General features: G+C 42.7%; 1 protein-coding gene across 1 annotated transcript in view; it reads right to left on the bottom strand.

Moving 5' to 3' along the window:
- The window catches only part of SEC23IP (SEC23 interacting protein), a 42,710-nt gene extending 27,573 nt beyond the window's left edge, over positions 1–15,137 (bottom strand). The window contains exons 1-6 of the mRNA XM_081105171.1: positions 14,897–15,137; positions 10,474–11,006; positions 9,486–9,708; positions 8,162–8,355; positions 5,044–5,133; positions 83–203 (exon numbers count right to left, since the gene is read on the bottom strand). Of these exons, the coding sequence (XP_080961297.1) occupies positions 83–203; positions 5,044–5,133; positions 8,162–8,355; positions 9,486–9,708; positions 10,474–11,006; positions 14,897–15,059 (1,324 nt within the window). The 5' untranslated portion in view covers positions 15,060–15,137. The remainder of the gene's footprint in view (positions 1–82; positions 204–5,043; positions 5,134–8,161; positions 8,356–9,485; positions 9,709–10,473; positions 11,007–14,896) is intronic.
- Between the last annotated feature and the right edge of the window lie 328 nt (positions 15,138–15,465).

Consider the following 15,465-nt stretch of genomic DNA (forward strand, 5'->3'; position numbering starts at 1 on the left):
TTTTTTTGGTCATCATTCTAAAGGATGATGGCAGAACAGAGAAGTTTAGAAATGACATCGGTCCTAAACCAAGTTTACACACCATCGGGAATTTCATCAAGGTTATCGTCAACTCCACGCTTCACAACCCTGGGTCTGGTCTGTCCATCTTGTGTGGTCCCCCATTCATCTGGCACTGACGAAGGCTGGAACTGAACAATAACCTTCAAGATACAACAGGAAGATTATGACAGCTCACTACCAAATTCACTTCCACTACAGACAAAATAATGGTATTTCAATACATAATAAACTACTTGAGAGTATGGATAATTTATACATCAAGTACTACCAATGTTCCCCCAAATCCAATCTGTGATGGTCCTGCTAGGGATCATTAACCATTAAAACTAATCAATACCATAAGCAAATCAATACCATTATTTCCAATGCTGTTAGAAAATGACACAACTAAATCAGAATATACCTCAATTCAGAAATGTAATATAAACACCCAAGTTTACATGTAAGAAATTAAGAAAAAGTTACCTGCAATAGAGGAGTCTATTTACAAATGCATTTTCAATGCCAAACACTGATTTATCCACCACTTTTTAGGAAGACATATATTGTTTAATCCAACTATATTAAATTAAACCTGATGTCAAGAAAATACCTCTTTAAAAAAATGCATGCAAGATGTTATGCAAAATTTTTCTGTTTGTACACAAAACAAAAGGTTAAAAAATGTAAAACACAAAAGGATAAGCATGGTCACCATCAAGAAGAGAAACTGGGACAGAATGTAAGAATCTGATTCTTATTTCCCAGGGAAATTCTGGGGGCCCATAAAGTAAACTAATCACAGAGAAAGAATGAGCAGGAAAAAAAAAAGAATGAGCAGGAATAGTTTCTGCTTCAGAATTGTGCGGTATTCACCTTAAGTTGATTTTTTTCCTCCTTTTGCAATTGATGAATTGAATACATTTTTCATGCATGTTTTCCAGAAAAATAGGAGTATTAATGTTATTAAAAAGTTTATTTTTTTTTATTAAAAGCTATTTATATTATAGAAAGTATCATTAAGCCCTAGTTGGTTTGGCTCAATGGATAGAGTGTTGGCCTGCGGACTGAAAGGTCCCAGGTTCGATTCCGGCCAAGGGCACATGCCTGGGTTGCTGGCTTGATCCCCAGTAGGGGGCATGTAGGAGGGAGCCAATCAATGAGTTTCTCTTACCACTGATGTTTCTATCTCTTTCTCCCTCTCCTTTCCTCTCTAAAATCAATGAAATATATAAAAAAAAGAAAAAGAAAGTATCATTAATATATATTCTTTATTTCATAATCTGTCCCATAATCATGCATTGCTTTGCACCCCAAATGTTTTATTGTTCATATCAGCAATGGTCACCTCTTCTCTTGGTCTTTGGAGAAGGCTCAGGCACTATCCCATTTATACTGACACTAGTGAATAACTACTTAAAAAGATTGATTAAAGTTTATCCTTTTTTTTCTTCTTTTTACATGAATCCCCATCTTCCATCCTCTTTTATAGTCGAGAATGCCTCAATCATATGAAGTTTGTTACCAAAATTAATACAATTTAGAGTATCTTCCTGATTGCTTAACCCTCTACAGAGGTATGTTCATGAATAATACTTTTAATATGGGGAAATGGAAACCATGAACTTTTTACCATTTTAGACTATTTATCTAATATCTCAGTAATAAAAGCAGTATTATGTCCATTTCCAAGTGGTTAGGGCTCATTCTCCAACTTTATTAAATTGAAGTTGAGCAAAGGATACATTCTTAAACATTTTGAAAAACATTAACCCAAGATGTAGGGGTTAAGGCTAGTCATCACTCCAGAATCTGATATTTTCCTCAGTATTTGAATAAATGATTAATTCCCTAGTTAATAGTTTTAGCAAATGTTCAGGTGCCACACCAGAAAAAAGTGCGATAATTTACTGAGTTTTCTAGATTAGGCATATGATTGGAATACAACTTTATAAAGAGCACACATTGCATACTCTAGTGAAATAGCATCACTAAAAAATCTTCACTTATGAAAATCAGTTACCTATAGTCTTGAATAATGAACAAGGACTCTAATACAAATACTCTTAATATTTTGCTATTTTAGAACCCTTAAAGGGCATAATTATTGGAGATTTAGGTACTTCACTAAGGCATGTATATAATATTGCCAACAGGAAAAATAAATTTGAAGATTAGGGGAAGTTCCTTCTCTAAACTGTCTTGGAATAGTTCAGAAGAATTTACTTTCTATTAAGCAGGAAACCAATCTATTCTTTTGCAGAAGATTTCATAACTTATTAAAACTTCATGATTCACATTTTGTGTCTTAGATCTATTCAGTTATAATACATTCTACCATCCCAGTCTTTTCTGTATCAGGAGTTGATTACAGGAAAACTCAGTGACATGATACAAATCTGAGACTCTGATGGTGGACAGTGAAGTTTTAACAGAGAACCAACCGTGTTTTACCTGAGTGTCAAAAAAGCTTTGAGCTTCCTTGCACAGAATTTATACAATTTTTGCTCTTTCCACATCAATTCAGTTAGTCCACTTTCCCTGGGACCTCTCCACCATTAAAACACATACCACATACCATATTTCGTCATTGATATTTATTTTCAAGAGTTATTACAACCAAATTAAGTCTGTTTGAGAGGTGTAAACAAATTTGATAAAGAATATAGATTAAGTGATCTAGCTAAAAGCAAAGTAAATATTAAGGAAATCCCAGCAGAGTTTAAGCAAACAGCATTAAAAATAAGAAAAAAGGGACAGGTGGTTCTCAGAAGACAAAGAACCAAAAACTGAATTAAATGTTACATGGGAGACTAGGGTATGTTTTAAATCATGACAACATAGTTGCTTCCAGGTACTTTAGTATCAGAGATCAATTCCAATTGATCACTTCCTATGGCCAGCCATACGTCATTGAATGTGGTATAACTGACTATTGGCTCTACAGTTTCATTTGTCACTTGAGCAATATTTCCTTCAGTGACTATTTTGGAGGGGGGACGAGCAGGTTTAAAGAAAGTAAAACCTAATTTTAAACACATTCTAGCAAGAAATAATCAACTGTTTGAAAAATCATGCTTTAACTTTTTGTTATATTCTCAGCTATACAAAATTGTGTATGTAAAAATTTTTACACTGCTGTTAATTTGAAATCTGTTAACCATATTGTGGAATTTAGTGTGTTTTTTTAAAAGATGTTTCTAATTGGATTTTTTAATCAAGAATGGAATTTAGTCTCTATTTTCTGATAGAACCTAAGCTTTTTGTGGTTCTTAGTGTCCTGTGTAAAAGTTAGTGTCAAAGGAATCAACTTTGAGGTTTTTCCTTCTACTCTGCTTTGTATTACAAGCCCTTTAGGAAATGGAACCTGGTGAATATACAAGGAACTGTAAAATATTTTAACATGTAACTTTTTCAACTGTGAAACTATGACTATTGTTTTATTGATGAAAACAACCGCTGATAAAGTATTTTGTGTAAAGTGTAGTTCTTATTAATCATGAAAATAATCAATGACTTGATTAGAATGTATATACCCTCTTGATTTTATTTTAAGTGGATCGGTAATTTTCACATAGGTAAAACACAGTCCATCTGTATTCTTTTTTCCACAAAAAAAATAAAAATAAAAAAAGAGGAGAAACTGGAAGGATACAGAAGAGTAAGGGGCTTTTATTTTCACTTCACTCCTTTATGTACCGTTTAAATTTTGTTGACATATAAATGTGCTTTTACTTTTATTTTTTTAAATATCAATAAGGATTGTAGATGGGGAAAGGGGGCTAGAAGGGTCAATGGGTAAGAAAAGGGTACATCTGTATTACTTTCAACAATAAAGATAAATTTTAAGAAATTAAGGACTACAGATGTGGTTAGAATATAAGTTACTTTATACTTTCCGATAATAAGCACATGGCCTGCTGTGAACAACCACTGTGGGCCAAGCACTATGCTGGAGGCTTCTGCATAAACGCCTCAACCTCAGCTCCAATACGCCCGGGGAGGAAAATCTTTTCTGTTGCTCGTAATCCTCACCCAAGGTTATTTTTCCACTGATTTTTGAGAGAGTGGAAGGGAGGGGGAGAGACACAAAGAAACACTGATGTGAAGGAGACACATTGACTGGTTGCCCCGAACGCACCCTGATCAGAGCCAGGGATCCAGCCTGCAACTGAGGTATGTGCCCTTGACCTGAATTGAAAGCCGTTAAGGGCAGGGAGGAAAATCTTAGTGCAAATACCTGTGGCTCAGAGATGAAGGGTGGTAAATGAAAGAATGCCAATACCATTAATACCTTAAAAAAAATAACACAGCAAGTTTCTAAAGACGATAAAAAGAGGAAGAATATGTTTTCCGTCTCAAAGGTTGAAACAAACCTTCATTAAGGGCAGGGTAGACAAACTACGACTTTCAGGGGAAAACTGGCCCACCACTTGTTTTGACACAATTTGCTTAAAAACAGCCATGCTCAATGTCTGTAGCTGCTTTCAGGCTACAAGGGCAGAGTTGACAGCTGTCACAAAGACCATGTGGCACAAAAAGCCTTAAATACTTTCTCTCTAGCACTTTACAGAAAAAGTCAGCTGATCTCTGATCAAGTGCAAAAATTTATCCAGCAACTTCTATGCTGTATACTAAGCTTCAGCTAATGTTGCCATAAACAGAAACTTCATGAAACAAATTTAAATTTTATTTTATTTTTCTTGTTAATCCTCACCTAAGATAAATTTTCCAATGGTTTTCAGAGAAAGTGAAAGGGAGGGGCATAGAGATAGAAACATCAGTGTGAGAGAAACACATCAACTGGTTGCCTCCCACACATGCCTGCAGGGAGGGGGCAGTGCCACAGACCAATGTGAACTATAGTAAACTTAAAGCAACGGACTTGTCATACATATATCCCTACTGCAGAAATGAATAAAAATAAATGTTTAGCAAATATATTTGTCAAAATTATTTAAATGAACCTCAAAACTTTAATATCCTAAAAACTATCATTACCTTTGGATTGTGCATAACAATAGTCTCTCCACTTGGAAACTCTAATCTGCGGTGCCACTGATTTGTGGTTACAGCTTTTTTATATTCAACCTACAATAATGAAAACAACATACATCCATTAATACAAATCTTTATCACATTGAGAAAAAGTGGAAGAAAATTACAACTATGATGGTAATAAAAAACAGTAATAGCAGCTCTCAAGTACTAACTGGTTACCATACTTATCACTTTACATGTATTACCTCACTTAATTACTTTCATTCATTCCTAAATAACATTATCTGCATTAGACAGAGGCAAACACCAAGATTTAGAGTATTAGTGTCTTAGAGCTGCCAAAAAAAGTACCACAAACTGAGGGCTTAAAACAACAGAAATGTATTCCCTCGGTTCTGGAGGCCAGAAGTCTGAAATCAAGGTGTCAGAAGAGCAAATGGTATAAAAGGGCCATGTTTCCTCTGAAACCTACAGGGAACTCCTTCATTGCTCCCTAGCTCCTGGTGGTTTGTCAACAACCTGTACTGTTCCTCGGCTTACAGGTGTATAACTCCGATCCCCTATTCTCACATAGTACTCGCCTTCTGTCTGTCCCCTTGTAAGGATACCAGTCACATGGGAACAGAGGCCCACCCTACTCCACTATGATCTCATCTTAATAACATGTGCAACAAGTCACATTCTGAGCTGCTAGAGCCTACGACACAATTCAACCCCTAGCTGACATTTTTTAAATAAAATTGGTTTCTTTTACTACTATTGGCCTGGTGCATGGATTGGTGCACACTGAAAGAAATTAATTAGAAGGTGAACAGCGGGGTGGGATTGGGTGAGATGGGCCGGACACGCCCTGGAGCCAACCTCCCTCGGTTCCTCCCAGCATCTGCGGAGTGAGTGGGATCCCTCCGGCAGGTGGGGTCCCTCGACCTGACCTGCGGGGATCGGGCAAAAACTGGCTCTCCGACATCCCCCGAGAGGTCCCAGAGTGCGAGAGGGCACTCTGCAAAGTTGCTGTCACAGAAGTGTGGAACGCAAATGCAAGTGTGCAGTACACCAGGTTCTGGGCGACAGTGTCCCAGCAACAACATAACCCATGGCCCAAGGTGTAATTGCAAGGCCCTGTGAGAAATCAGGCTACTTCCTCTCTGGTTTCGGGGTGCATCACCCTAAAACTGCTGCTGCCAAGTCACTGCAGCTTGGCAGCTCCTGCATTGAGCATCTGCCCCCTGGTGGTCAGTGCGCATCATAGCAACCAGTCAGATGGTAGGAGGGACACTTAGCATATTAGCCTTTTATATATACACACTAGTGGCCCAGTGCATGAAATTCGTGTATTGAGGGGTTGTCCCTCAGCCCAGCCTGCACCCTTTCCAATCTGGGACCCCTCGGGGGAAGTTCAACTGCTGGTTTAGGCCCAGTCGGACATCCCTCTCGCAATCCAGGACCGCTGGCTCCTAACCGCTCACCTGCCTGCCTGTCTGATTGCCCCTAACCATTCTGCTTGCCGGCCTGGTCGCCCCCAACTGCAACCCACCTTGCCAGCCTGCTCGCCCCCAACAGGCACCCCCTGCCAGCCTGCTCACCCCCACTGCCTCCCCGCCCCCCCCCCCGCCCCCCCCGCCGGCCTGATCACCTCCAACTGCCCTCCCCTCCTGGCCTGGTCACCCCTAACCACCTCTGCCTCGTCCCAGTCACCATGGCTTTGTCCAGAAACTCTCCCAGTCTAATTAGCATATTACCCTTTTATTAGTATAGATTAGAGGCCCAGTGATGGGGCCTAAACCAGCAGTTGGACATCCCTCTCGCAATCTGGTGGCTTCTAACCACTCGCCTGCCTGCCTGATCACCCCTAACCACCTCTGCTTGCTGGCCTAATTGCCCCTTAACTGGTCCCCGGCTGGCCTGGTTGCCCCCTAACTGTCCCCCTGCCAGCCTGGTCGCCCCCTAACTGCCCCCCTGCCAGCCTGGTCACCTCCTAACTGCCTCCTTGCTGACCTGGTCACCCCCTAACTGGCCCCCTGCTGGCCTGGTCACCCTCTAACTGGTCCCCTGCCAGCCTGGTCACCCCCTAACTGCCCCCCTACTGGCCTGGTCACCCCCTAACTGCTCCCTTGCCGGCCTGATCGCCCCTACCCACCTCTGCCTTGGCCCCCGCTGCCATGGCTTTGTCCGGAAGGAAGTCGGACATCCAGAAGATGTCTAGTCGACCTGGTCTAATTAGCATATTACCCTTTTATTAGTATAGATATATATATTTTTTTAATCCTCACCCGAGGATATTTTTCCATTGATTTTAGAGAGTGCGGAAGAGAGAGGGAAAGACAGAGAAAAACATCGATGTGACTGGTTGCCTCCTACATGTACCCTGACTAGGGCCCAGGCTGGGGAGGAGCCTGAAACCTAGGTATGTGCCCTTCTCCAGAATCAAACCCAGGATGCTTCAATCCACAGGCCAACGCTCTATCCACTGTGCCAAATCAGATAGGGCTTCCCGGGAGACATTTTAAGTTCACAATTACATGAGATTGCACACTCCCACCCAAAACTTTCTGACACCAAAGATCTTCCTTGTACACAGAATCAAGACAGGCACTGTTGGCCCCGGCTGGGTTGCTCAGTTGGTTACAGTGTCCTCAGACACCAAGGTTGCAGGTATAATCCCTGGTCAGGACACATACAAGAATCAACTAATGGCCAGTTTGGCTCAGTGGAGAGGGTGCTGGCCCACGGACGGAAGGGTCATGGGTTTGATTCTTGTGAAGGGCATGTACCTCATTTTCCAGATAGGTACCTGGCCAAAGTCTGGGCATATGTGGGAGGCAACAAATCAATGTGTGTCTCTTTCACACTGATGTTTCTCTATCTCTCTGTCTCCCTCCCTTCCACTCTCTCTAAAATTCAATGGAAAAATCAACCAATGAATGCATTAATAAATGGAACAACAAATCAATGTTTCTCTCTCTGAAATCAATCAATACATTAAAAAATTTAATTAAAAAAAGAAAGAAAGACTCTTGTAAACAAAGTCTGCTCCCTGTGGGAGGTATTTTATGAGGCTCCAACGTATGCAGGGCCTACATTTTGTTAAGAAAAGCATAAAGGGATAAAGCCCACCTACCTCTAGTTTTTCACTAAATTCCTCTGTATAGGGAACAAATCTGCTATCTGTGTCTCCTTTGTAAAACCAAGTACAGCGTCTCACTTCGGTGGGCTCCTCTTCCCAGTATACAGCTTTCCTCACTCGGTCATAGAGGTAAACATCATAGCGCCCTCCATCCGTGCCTAGAACCACACTCTCAGGGTCTGGCTGGACTGGAGCACAAAGTCCACAGTTTAATCCAACAGTTACGAGGCATATATAAAGTAATAAGTAATGAATACAGTGACCAGTTGATTCATAAAGACAAAGAACTAAGCTCATTTTTATTTAAAAATACCTTAAACCTGGCAGGAGTGGCTCAGCTGGTTGGCATTGTCCCATGGATGGGGGGGTTGCCAGTTCGATTACCAATTGGCACATATCTGGGTTGTGGGTTTGATCCACAGTGGGGCTGAAAACAGAAGACAACCAGTATGTTTCTCTCTCACATTTTGCTGTTTCTCTCTCTCTCTCTCTCTCCCCACTTTCCTCTCTCTAAGCAGGTCCTCAGGTGAGGAGTTAAAATAAATAAATAAATAAATAAATAAGTAATTTAAATTAAAAAAAGAATAGATTTTTAAAACATTAAAAATAAAAAGAGCTAAAGACTAATCTGTGCTGATCAAAATTATGATCTTAAGTGAAGAAATAACTAAGGCAAAATTTTAAAACATGAACATAAAATAATTCAAATAACTGGTAATTGTTTTAAACCAAAGCAGCAAAATTTATGAATCATATTTCTGAAGAATATTATTAGACAATTTTTAAGTCCCATGGTGAGATATCATCAAGATAAACAAAGACACCTTTTTTTCCCGCAGGACTTCTCACAGCCTGAACACACTCCTGTGCACTGTCTGTCTCAAATGGGAGATGTAGTCACAGTACTTCCACACTCACCTGACCATGGAATACTTTTTCCACAGCATCTTAAGAAATAAGGCTTACATAGAAAATGCTCTATACATACAAATGAATCAGGGAAATAAGAAAATTAACCCCCCCCCCCCCCAAAAAAAAAGGAGAAAAAAAAATTGACACCTGGATTATATGAGCTATTCTGTTTCTCTGATTTAAAATCAGAAAAATCCTTTAAACAAGTAAGAAAATTACTAAAACACTTTTTCAGCTACCTTTCTCAAATAACTCAGAACTTATATTAAAATCACCATCTTAAGGTACTGAGTCTTGTGGGGTCTACATTAAGGAATGTGACATTCACAAAAAGTAAGCCATGGATAAATACCTTCATGTTCTCTCTCGCTAAATCAGATCTAAGTTATGCATAGATGGTGCTTACCTGAATTATAGACTTCTTCAAGATGCAAAGAGTCCAACATACTGAAAGGCATCCAGAGCTGTCTGTGCTCTACCTCCTTGCAGTAAAACCAGTGGGGCTGAACAGGCTCGTACTGGTTTTGAAGCATAAAAGGAGGCGGCACTGGCACAGAGGAGCCCACAGGTCTAGCGAGTGCCTGCTGCTGTGCTGGAGGGGACAGCCCTGACTGCACTGAAGGAGGAACCTGGAGGGGACGACAAAGTTAGGACTGTCATGCCAGCTCCAAGGACAGTTTCATAGATGCTTCGGACCCATTATCAAGAGTCTGGGCATCAGTATGATTTTAATTAAGTAAAATGAAAGCCATTCTCTGTCCCCAAGAGTAAAGTTAGGTTACACTCATAATAATACTGCTATCTTTTAATGGTTTCTATTTTTTTTTTGTTTTAGATGATTTCCCTTTGGAAGTCACAGTTGGGTATCAGATGGGGAAAAAACATAAGGGAATTTCATAACCCAATGTAAATGTTACTCCATTACCCTCCTGAGACTGAAGTTAACTGTCTAGATCCAAACTCCATAAATGTAAATAAAAGAAATTACAGGAGTAATCAATTTTAGTCCCTATAATTTAGTATCTTGATTGAATAGTATAATTAAAAATGAGATGTTGGCAGTGTTTTAAGATAATAATTGCTTCAACTCTCACTGGTCCTTAGATCACATTTATCATTGGTACCTTACACTGAAATCTAAAAATTCCGGCACAGATTAACTTATTAAAATCAGTTACTACTTCACTACAGATGAGAACTAAAATGTGAACCTTCAATGAGCTACCTGTAAAAGAACATTTGCTACAAAGCATACATCTTACAAAGAATATCCTCTGAAAATATTTTGTCATCATATATATTATAAAAAGCATTGTGCTTCTAAAAGCATAGGCTAAGTGAGAGAGATTAAAAACTAAAGTGCATAATTAGGATACAAAAACATGTCTCCATACCGGTGGCAGAGATCCTGGAGGCATCTGGTACATGTGGACAGGGGGTCCAGAGGATGGCAGATGGGTGGGATGGCCTGGTGTTTGGCACTGCTGCAGCTGTGGTGGTGTAATGTAAGGATTCGCTCTGCTGCTCACAGGAGTATGGCGATAGGGATTGTATCCTTGTTGGGATAGTCCTTGGGGTGGGCTCCCAACATTTGAAGGAGGGAGACTACTTGGCTGCGCAGGCAAATAAGCATTTGTGCCCGTCTGTGAAGAAGCTGGAGCAACATACTGATCCTTCGGAAAGGATGGTGGAAATGTATTCAACACATCTTGAGATCCGGTTGTAAAAGGGAGAGCAGCTGGGGTCTTGGAGAATGTCGATTGTCCAGGTGATGTTGCTGCAGTTGTTAATGGTGATTGTCCAATATTCCCAAATGGATCACTACTGCTTGATACCTGAGAGAAGTAACTAAATGTCTGCGGGGTAGATGTGTGAGCAGAAGTCTGACCAAGAAAGCTGTCCTCCTCCCCAACATCTGTGGAATCCTCTGAAAGGGACAAAAGAGCAAATGGTTTAGAAGGTATGCTATCATTCTATAGACCTAGTTCTTGTACCTCTCATTGTGTTGTTCCAAATTACATGTCTGCATTTACAGGAAGAAAAAAGGAAAAACGTTTATTTTTTATTTGAAAACTTCTCTTTGTAATGAAAAACTGAAAAATATGAACAGGAAACAACCAAAGGAAGAAAAATTGTAATTCATTCATTAGCCCACCACCCAGAGATAATCACCTTCAACAATATTTCGGTGCATACCTTTCCATACTTTTTAAATAATAGAGTTAGACATTATTTATTTTGTAAATATATAGAAATTATATATACTTGTATTTAGACATTTTAAAAATTATAAACAAAATCTGTATCTACTATTTTACATCTTCTTGTGCATACTCCCTTTTTTCCTGGTAAAAAATCTAACACACATAATTTTATTTCCAAAGTCATGACAAGAACCTAAAGTACAGATACTCACTCTGTTGACAAGCAGGGTGTGTCAGGGCTCTTACCCATAAAGCACTCACTGTACAAATGAACATGTAGAATTCGTATTCACAGGTACAGGCAAAGTAGGCCAACAACGAACTGCCATCCCTAAAATCAGAGTCTCCAACCAGATAACCCATCATGACCGAGCACCAAATCACTAGAAAAGTCATTTTCTAGCCAGGTAAGTTCTCCTCGATTCCCTTTGCCCAACTTGATCTTCACTGTGGGTATTATCAGCATCAAACTATCTATCTTCTCTCTTTTCCAACTTGTAAAATCAGAGCATTTTTCCTCTACATAGCCTCAAAAGACCAGCCTTACTAAACTCTCACGAGCCTTTAGCTTGTTGTCACTTCCACTGTCCTCTTCCTAAGCTTTTCCTTCTCCTGTTTCATTCTCTCTATCTCCTACCTCTGGAGGCATGGAGCAAATCAGAGGTGGACCCACGCCCGGCACACAGGCACACTGAGGTCCCTGCTGGAGACCTGACAAAGGGAGCCTTCTTTCAAGCTCCGGGCTCCACACTGACCTGCTAGAGCAGGGCACGGCTTGCTGAGATTCTGGATGAAGTCTTTAGGTTGCTTCTACTGTATTTCGTCAATTTAACTAAGATAATCCACTATTCCAAATACTCTTCTAGGTTGTTCCTTTGTGACTAAAAATAAAATACCTCGGCCTGCCCAAGGGCCCCTGTCTGCTTTTATTATTCTGCTTTTCTTATGTATTTCCAGTTCCCACTCTCTTTTCAGTTATGTAAACCTCATGTGGATTCATCTGTATTTCTTTGTCCACCTCTCAACCACTGAAAACAGGGAGGAGAAAAGTCTGTGGTGAGTTTCATCCTTTAAGACGACTTAGGGATCAACTGATTCAAGAAGCTTTTTTCCAGATTAGCATCCATTACAAAGGAAATACTGATCTCATCATGATCCAGCCTCACCTCAGGGGCACTTTCTAATGACATGTGGACACACAACTTTAGTGAGCACCTACCTGTATCCTGTGACACTCCCAAGTCCATATCGAATGAGACTGTGCTCATTGTTGAGCACATTGTTGCTGTGCTCATTGAACCTATTTTCCAACCGCTTCCTCGATACTGTGGCAGGCACAGTAGGACACCTAGAACGGAGTCCATCATCCTCACTGTCCTCCCATGTGCTCCTGCACCACATCTCACTAACACCACATCTACCCATCCTCTCAAACCAGAAACCACATCTCACAGACGCCTCTCCTTCTCTCATACTCTCCATTCAATTATTCAGATCCTCATTCAAGACATATGTACAACGTAGTTATGTGCCAGCACTGAAGCTAGGTCTTGGGGCTAAAACTGAATGAGAAGGAGCATCTGTGTTCAAAGAGCAGACAGTCTGGTCACCAGTGGGTCCCTAAGTCCCAACACTTTTATGGTCTGAAATCTCTCCTATCCATTCCCTGCTCTTTATGCCCCATGTGGCTGATTATGGCTACAGTGCCATCCACTCCTGCCCGATTCACAATGGCCTCCAGGCTGGTGGCTCTTGCTACAGCAGGCTTTATTCTAGTGCAAGCTCACAACACTCCAGTCTTTCCAAAACACACCTCTAATTTCACCGCCTACACACACTATAGTCACACCGATCTCCTGGGAGAGGGGAAGAAGGGACAGGAAGAGAGACGAAGAGTGGGAGGAAAGAGAATGTGAGCAGCTACCACCAAATCCTGACAAATCTGCAGGTTTTCCCACACTTGAGACTTTTACATACGCCTATCTCTCCCAATGCCCTAATTTCTGCATACCCTTCCATACTGGTGCATGGGAGGACACTCAATCCACTGAGCTATGGCGGCTGTGACCAAATCCTTTTTATAGATGGAAAAATAATTGTTACAGAATTAGCTGCATGTATGACCTTATGTATTCCTTCAACTTCCTACAGCCAGGCTAGTCCTTTACGAAAACGGCAATGCCTAACCTTCCCACCAGTTTTCAAAGCAAGAGGTACATATTCCTGAGGCCCATCCTTTCATTCATTCAACAAATATCTATTAAAAAACTGGTCTACTGCATACCATGCCCTTCCTCATCCTTCAAATCCCTGTTCTAGGTATAAATTCCTGCTCTCATGAAACTTACATTGCAGTGGGATGAGATAAACAATATGTGTACCTGTCGGGTGGTGATAAGCACCAAGAAGAAACATAACACAAGTGAAGGGGAATCTGCATGTGCAAGGGCCTCCAGTTTGCCCTTCACTTCTCCATGAGACTTTCGTCCTTTAAGCAAGAATAAAGTATTCAGTGGGAAAATATGTACCCTTGAGTAAGAATCTATGTGATAGTCACTAAAGATCTAGAAACAAAAAGGTAAATAAGTCTCACCTTCAAAAAGCCCACATTCCAGACAGACATGCGTGTTTATTTCACAAACATTTATACAGCACTGTGTGCCAGGCACTATACTCAGTGCCTTACAAAAACCCATTCATTGCCCTAGCCAGTTTGGCTCAGTGGATAGAGCATTGGCCTGTTGTCTGAAGGGTCCCTGGTTCGATTCTGGTCAAGGGAAGGTGCCCAGTTCGTGGCTGGATCTTCAGTGGGGGATGTGCAGGAGGCAGCCGATCAATGTTTCTCTCCCATCATTGATGTTTGTATCTCTCCCCCTCTCCCTTCCTCTCGGAAATCAATACAAATATTTTTTTTAAAACTCAATTCATTTCTCATTACAGCCCTATGAGGCTGGACATAAGTGGACACTGAAGTGTAGAGAGGTACAGTACCATGCCTGAGGTCACAGTGAGTTCCTGCAGGACCGGAGCTGGAACAGTTTATGCTTCTAAACACCACCCTCTGGGTTATGCCACATAGCTGTTAAAAAGCCATCTCTCCACAGGAATAAACATGCGGACAAGGAGCTAAGGCGCCCACAGGAGTGGGGACCAGGGGAACAGGAAGGCGCCCAGGAGGCGGTGATGCCCGGACAGGCAGTATCCGCACCGAGAGGCACAGGCTGCAACCCTCCTCTTTCAAGACGGTGCATCCTGGGGGGCGCCCACGTATCCTGGGGGCCATCCTCGGCATCCTGAGAGAGGGGGCGCTGTCACCTGCATTTCCCGCCAGGACCTGCCACACCAGGAAGTGCTCAACCAAACGTGTGGGCCGCCAGGCAGGAGTGTCCGGCCTCCGAACGGGTCCTTCAAGGGGCGCAAAGGAAGCCTTGGGACCGACCCCGCCTCCGAGTCCCAAAGCACCCAAGCCGCTCACACTGCCCACCAACGGCCTTGGCAGCCACCCACCAGGCGGGTGGCGACCGAAGGAAAACCTCCAGTCCGACCCTCGTCACCGCAGGCCCCCGCCCCGTTCCCCGCACAGACGCGCCCCCCGGAACCCTCTCCGTACTACCTCCAGGCAGGAGCAAGGAGGCGGAGGCAGCGGCGGCCTGCGTGACCGGGATGAAGGGCACGTTGAAGGTGAACTCCGTGGCCGAGGATGAGAAGAGTAAATTAGTGCCGGACGAGGAGGTGGAGGCGGCACCACCCCCACCATTAGGTTTCCTCTCAGCCATGGCTGCGGCCCACCAGCCGTTACACGTCTCAGGAAGCCGGCGCAGCACCACCGGCCGGAAACCGGTCACACTCGGGGCCAGCACACTTCCGCACTTGCGCACAAGGGCCAGAACTTCGGGCGGCTGGTCCGTGGCCGCGTTCTTGCCCGGACGTAGGGGTGCCATAAATCAACATGGTGGCGCTGGCTTCACGCCCGTATTCCTAACACGTGACTCCGCCACATATACGGAAGTGGGCCTGGAGGCGGGGGCGGGGCTGGGCGCGGGCAGCCCCAGGAAGGTGGCCCAGGGGGCTTGGCCGGTGCCAGCGTGAGCTAGTCAGGCTGAGCCAGGGCGACCCTAGGGGCGTCGTCTCAGCACCCGGGCCCCTCCCCGCCCAGGCCGGCGTCCCTCTTCTCTGAGCGGG

The sequence above is a fragment of the Myotis nattereri genome (assembly GCF_964212035.1).
Source record: "Myotis nattereri genome assembly, chromosome: 13".
NCBI lineage: Eukaryota > Metazoa > Chordata > Mammalia > Chiroptera > Vespertilionidae > Myotis > Myotis nattereri.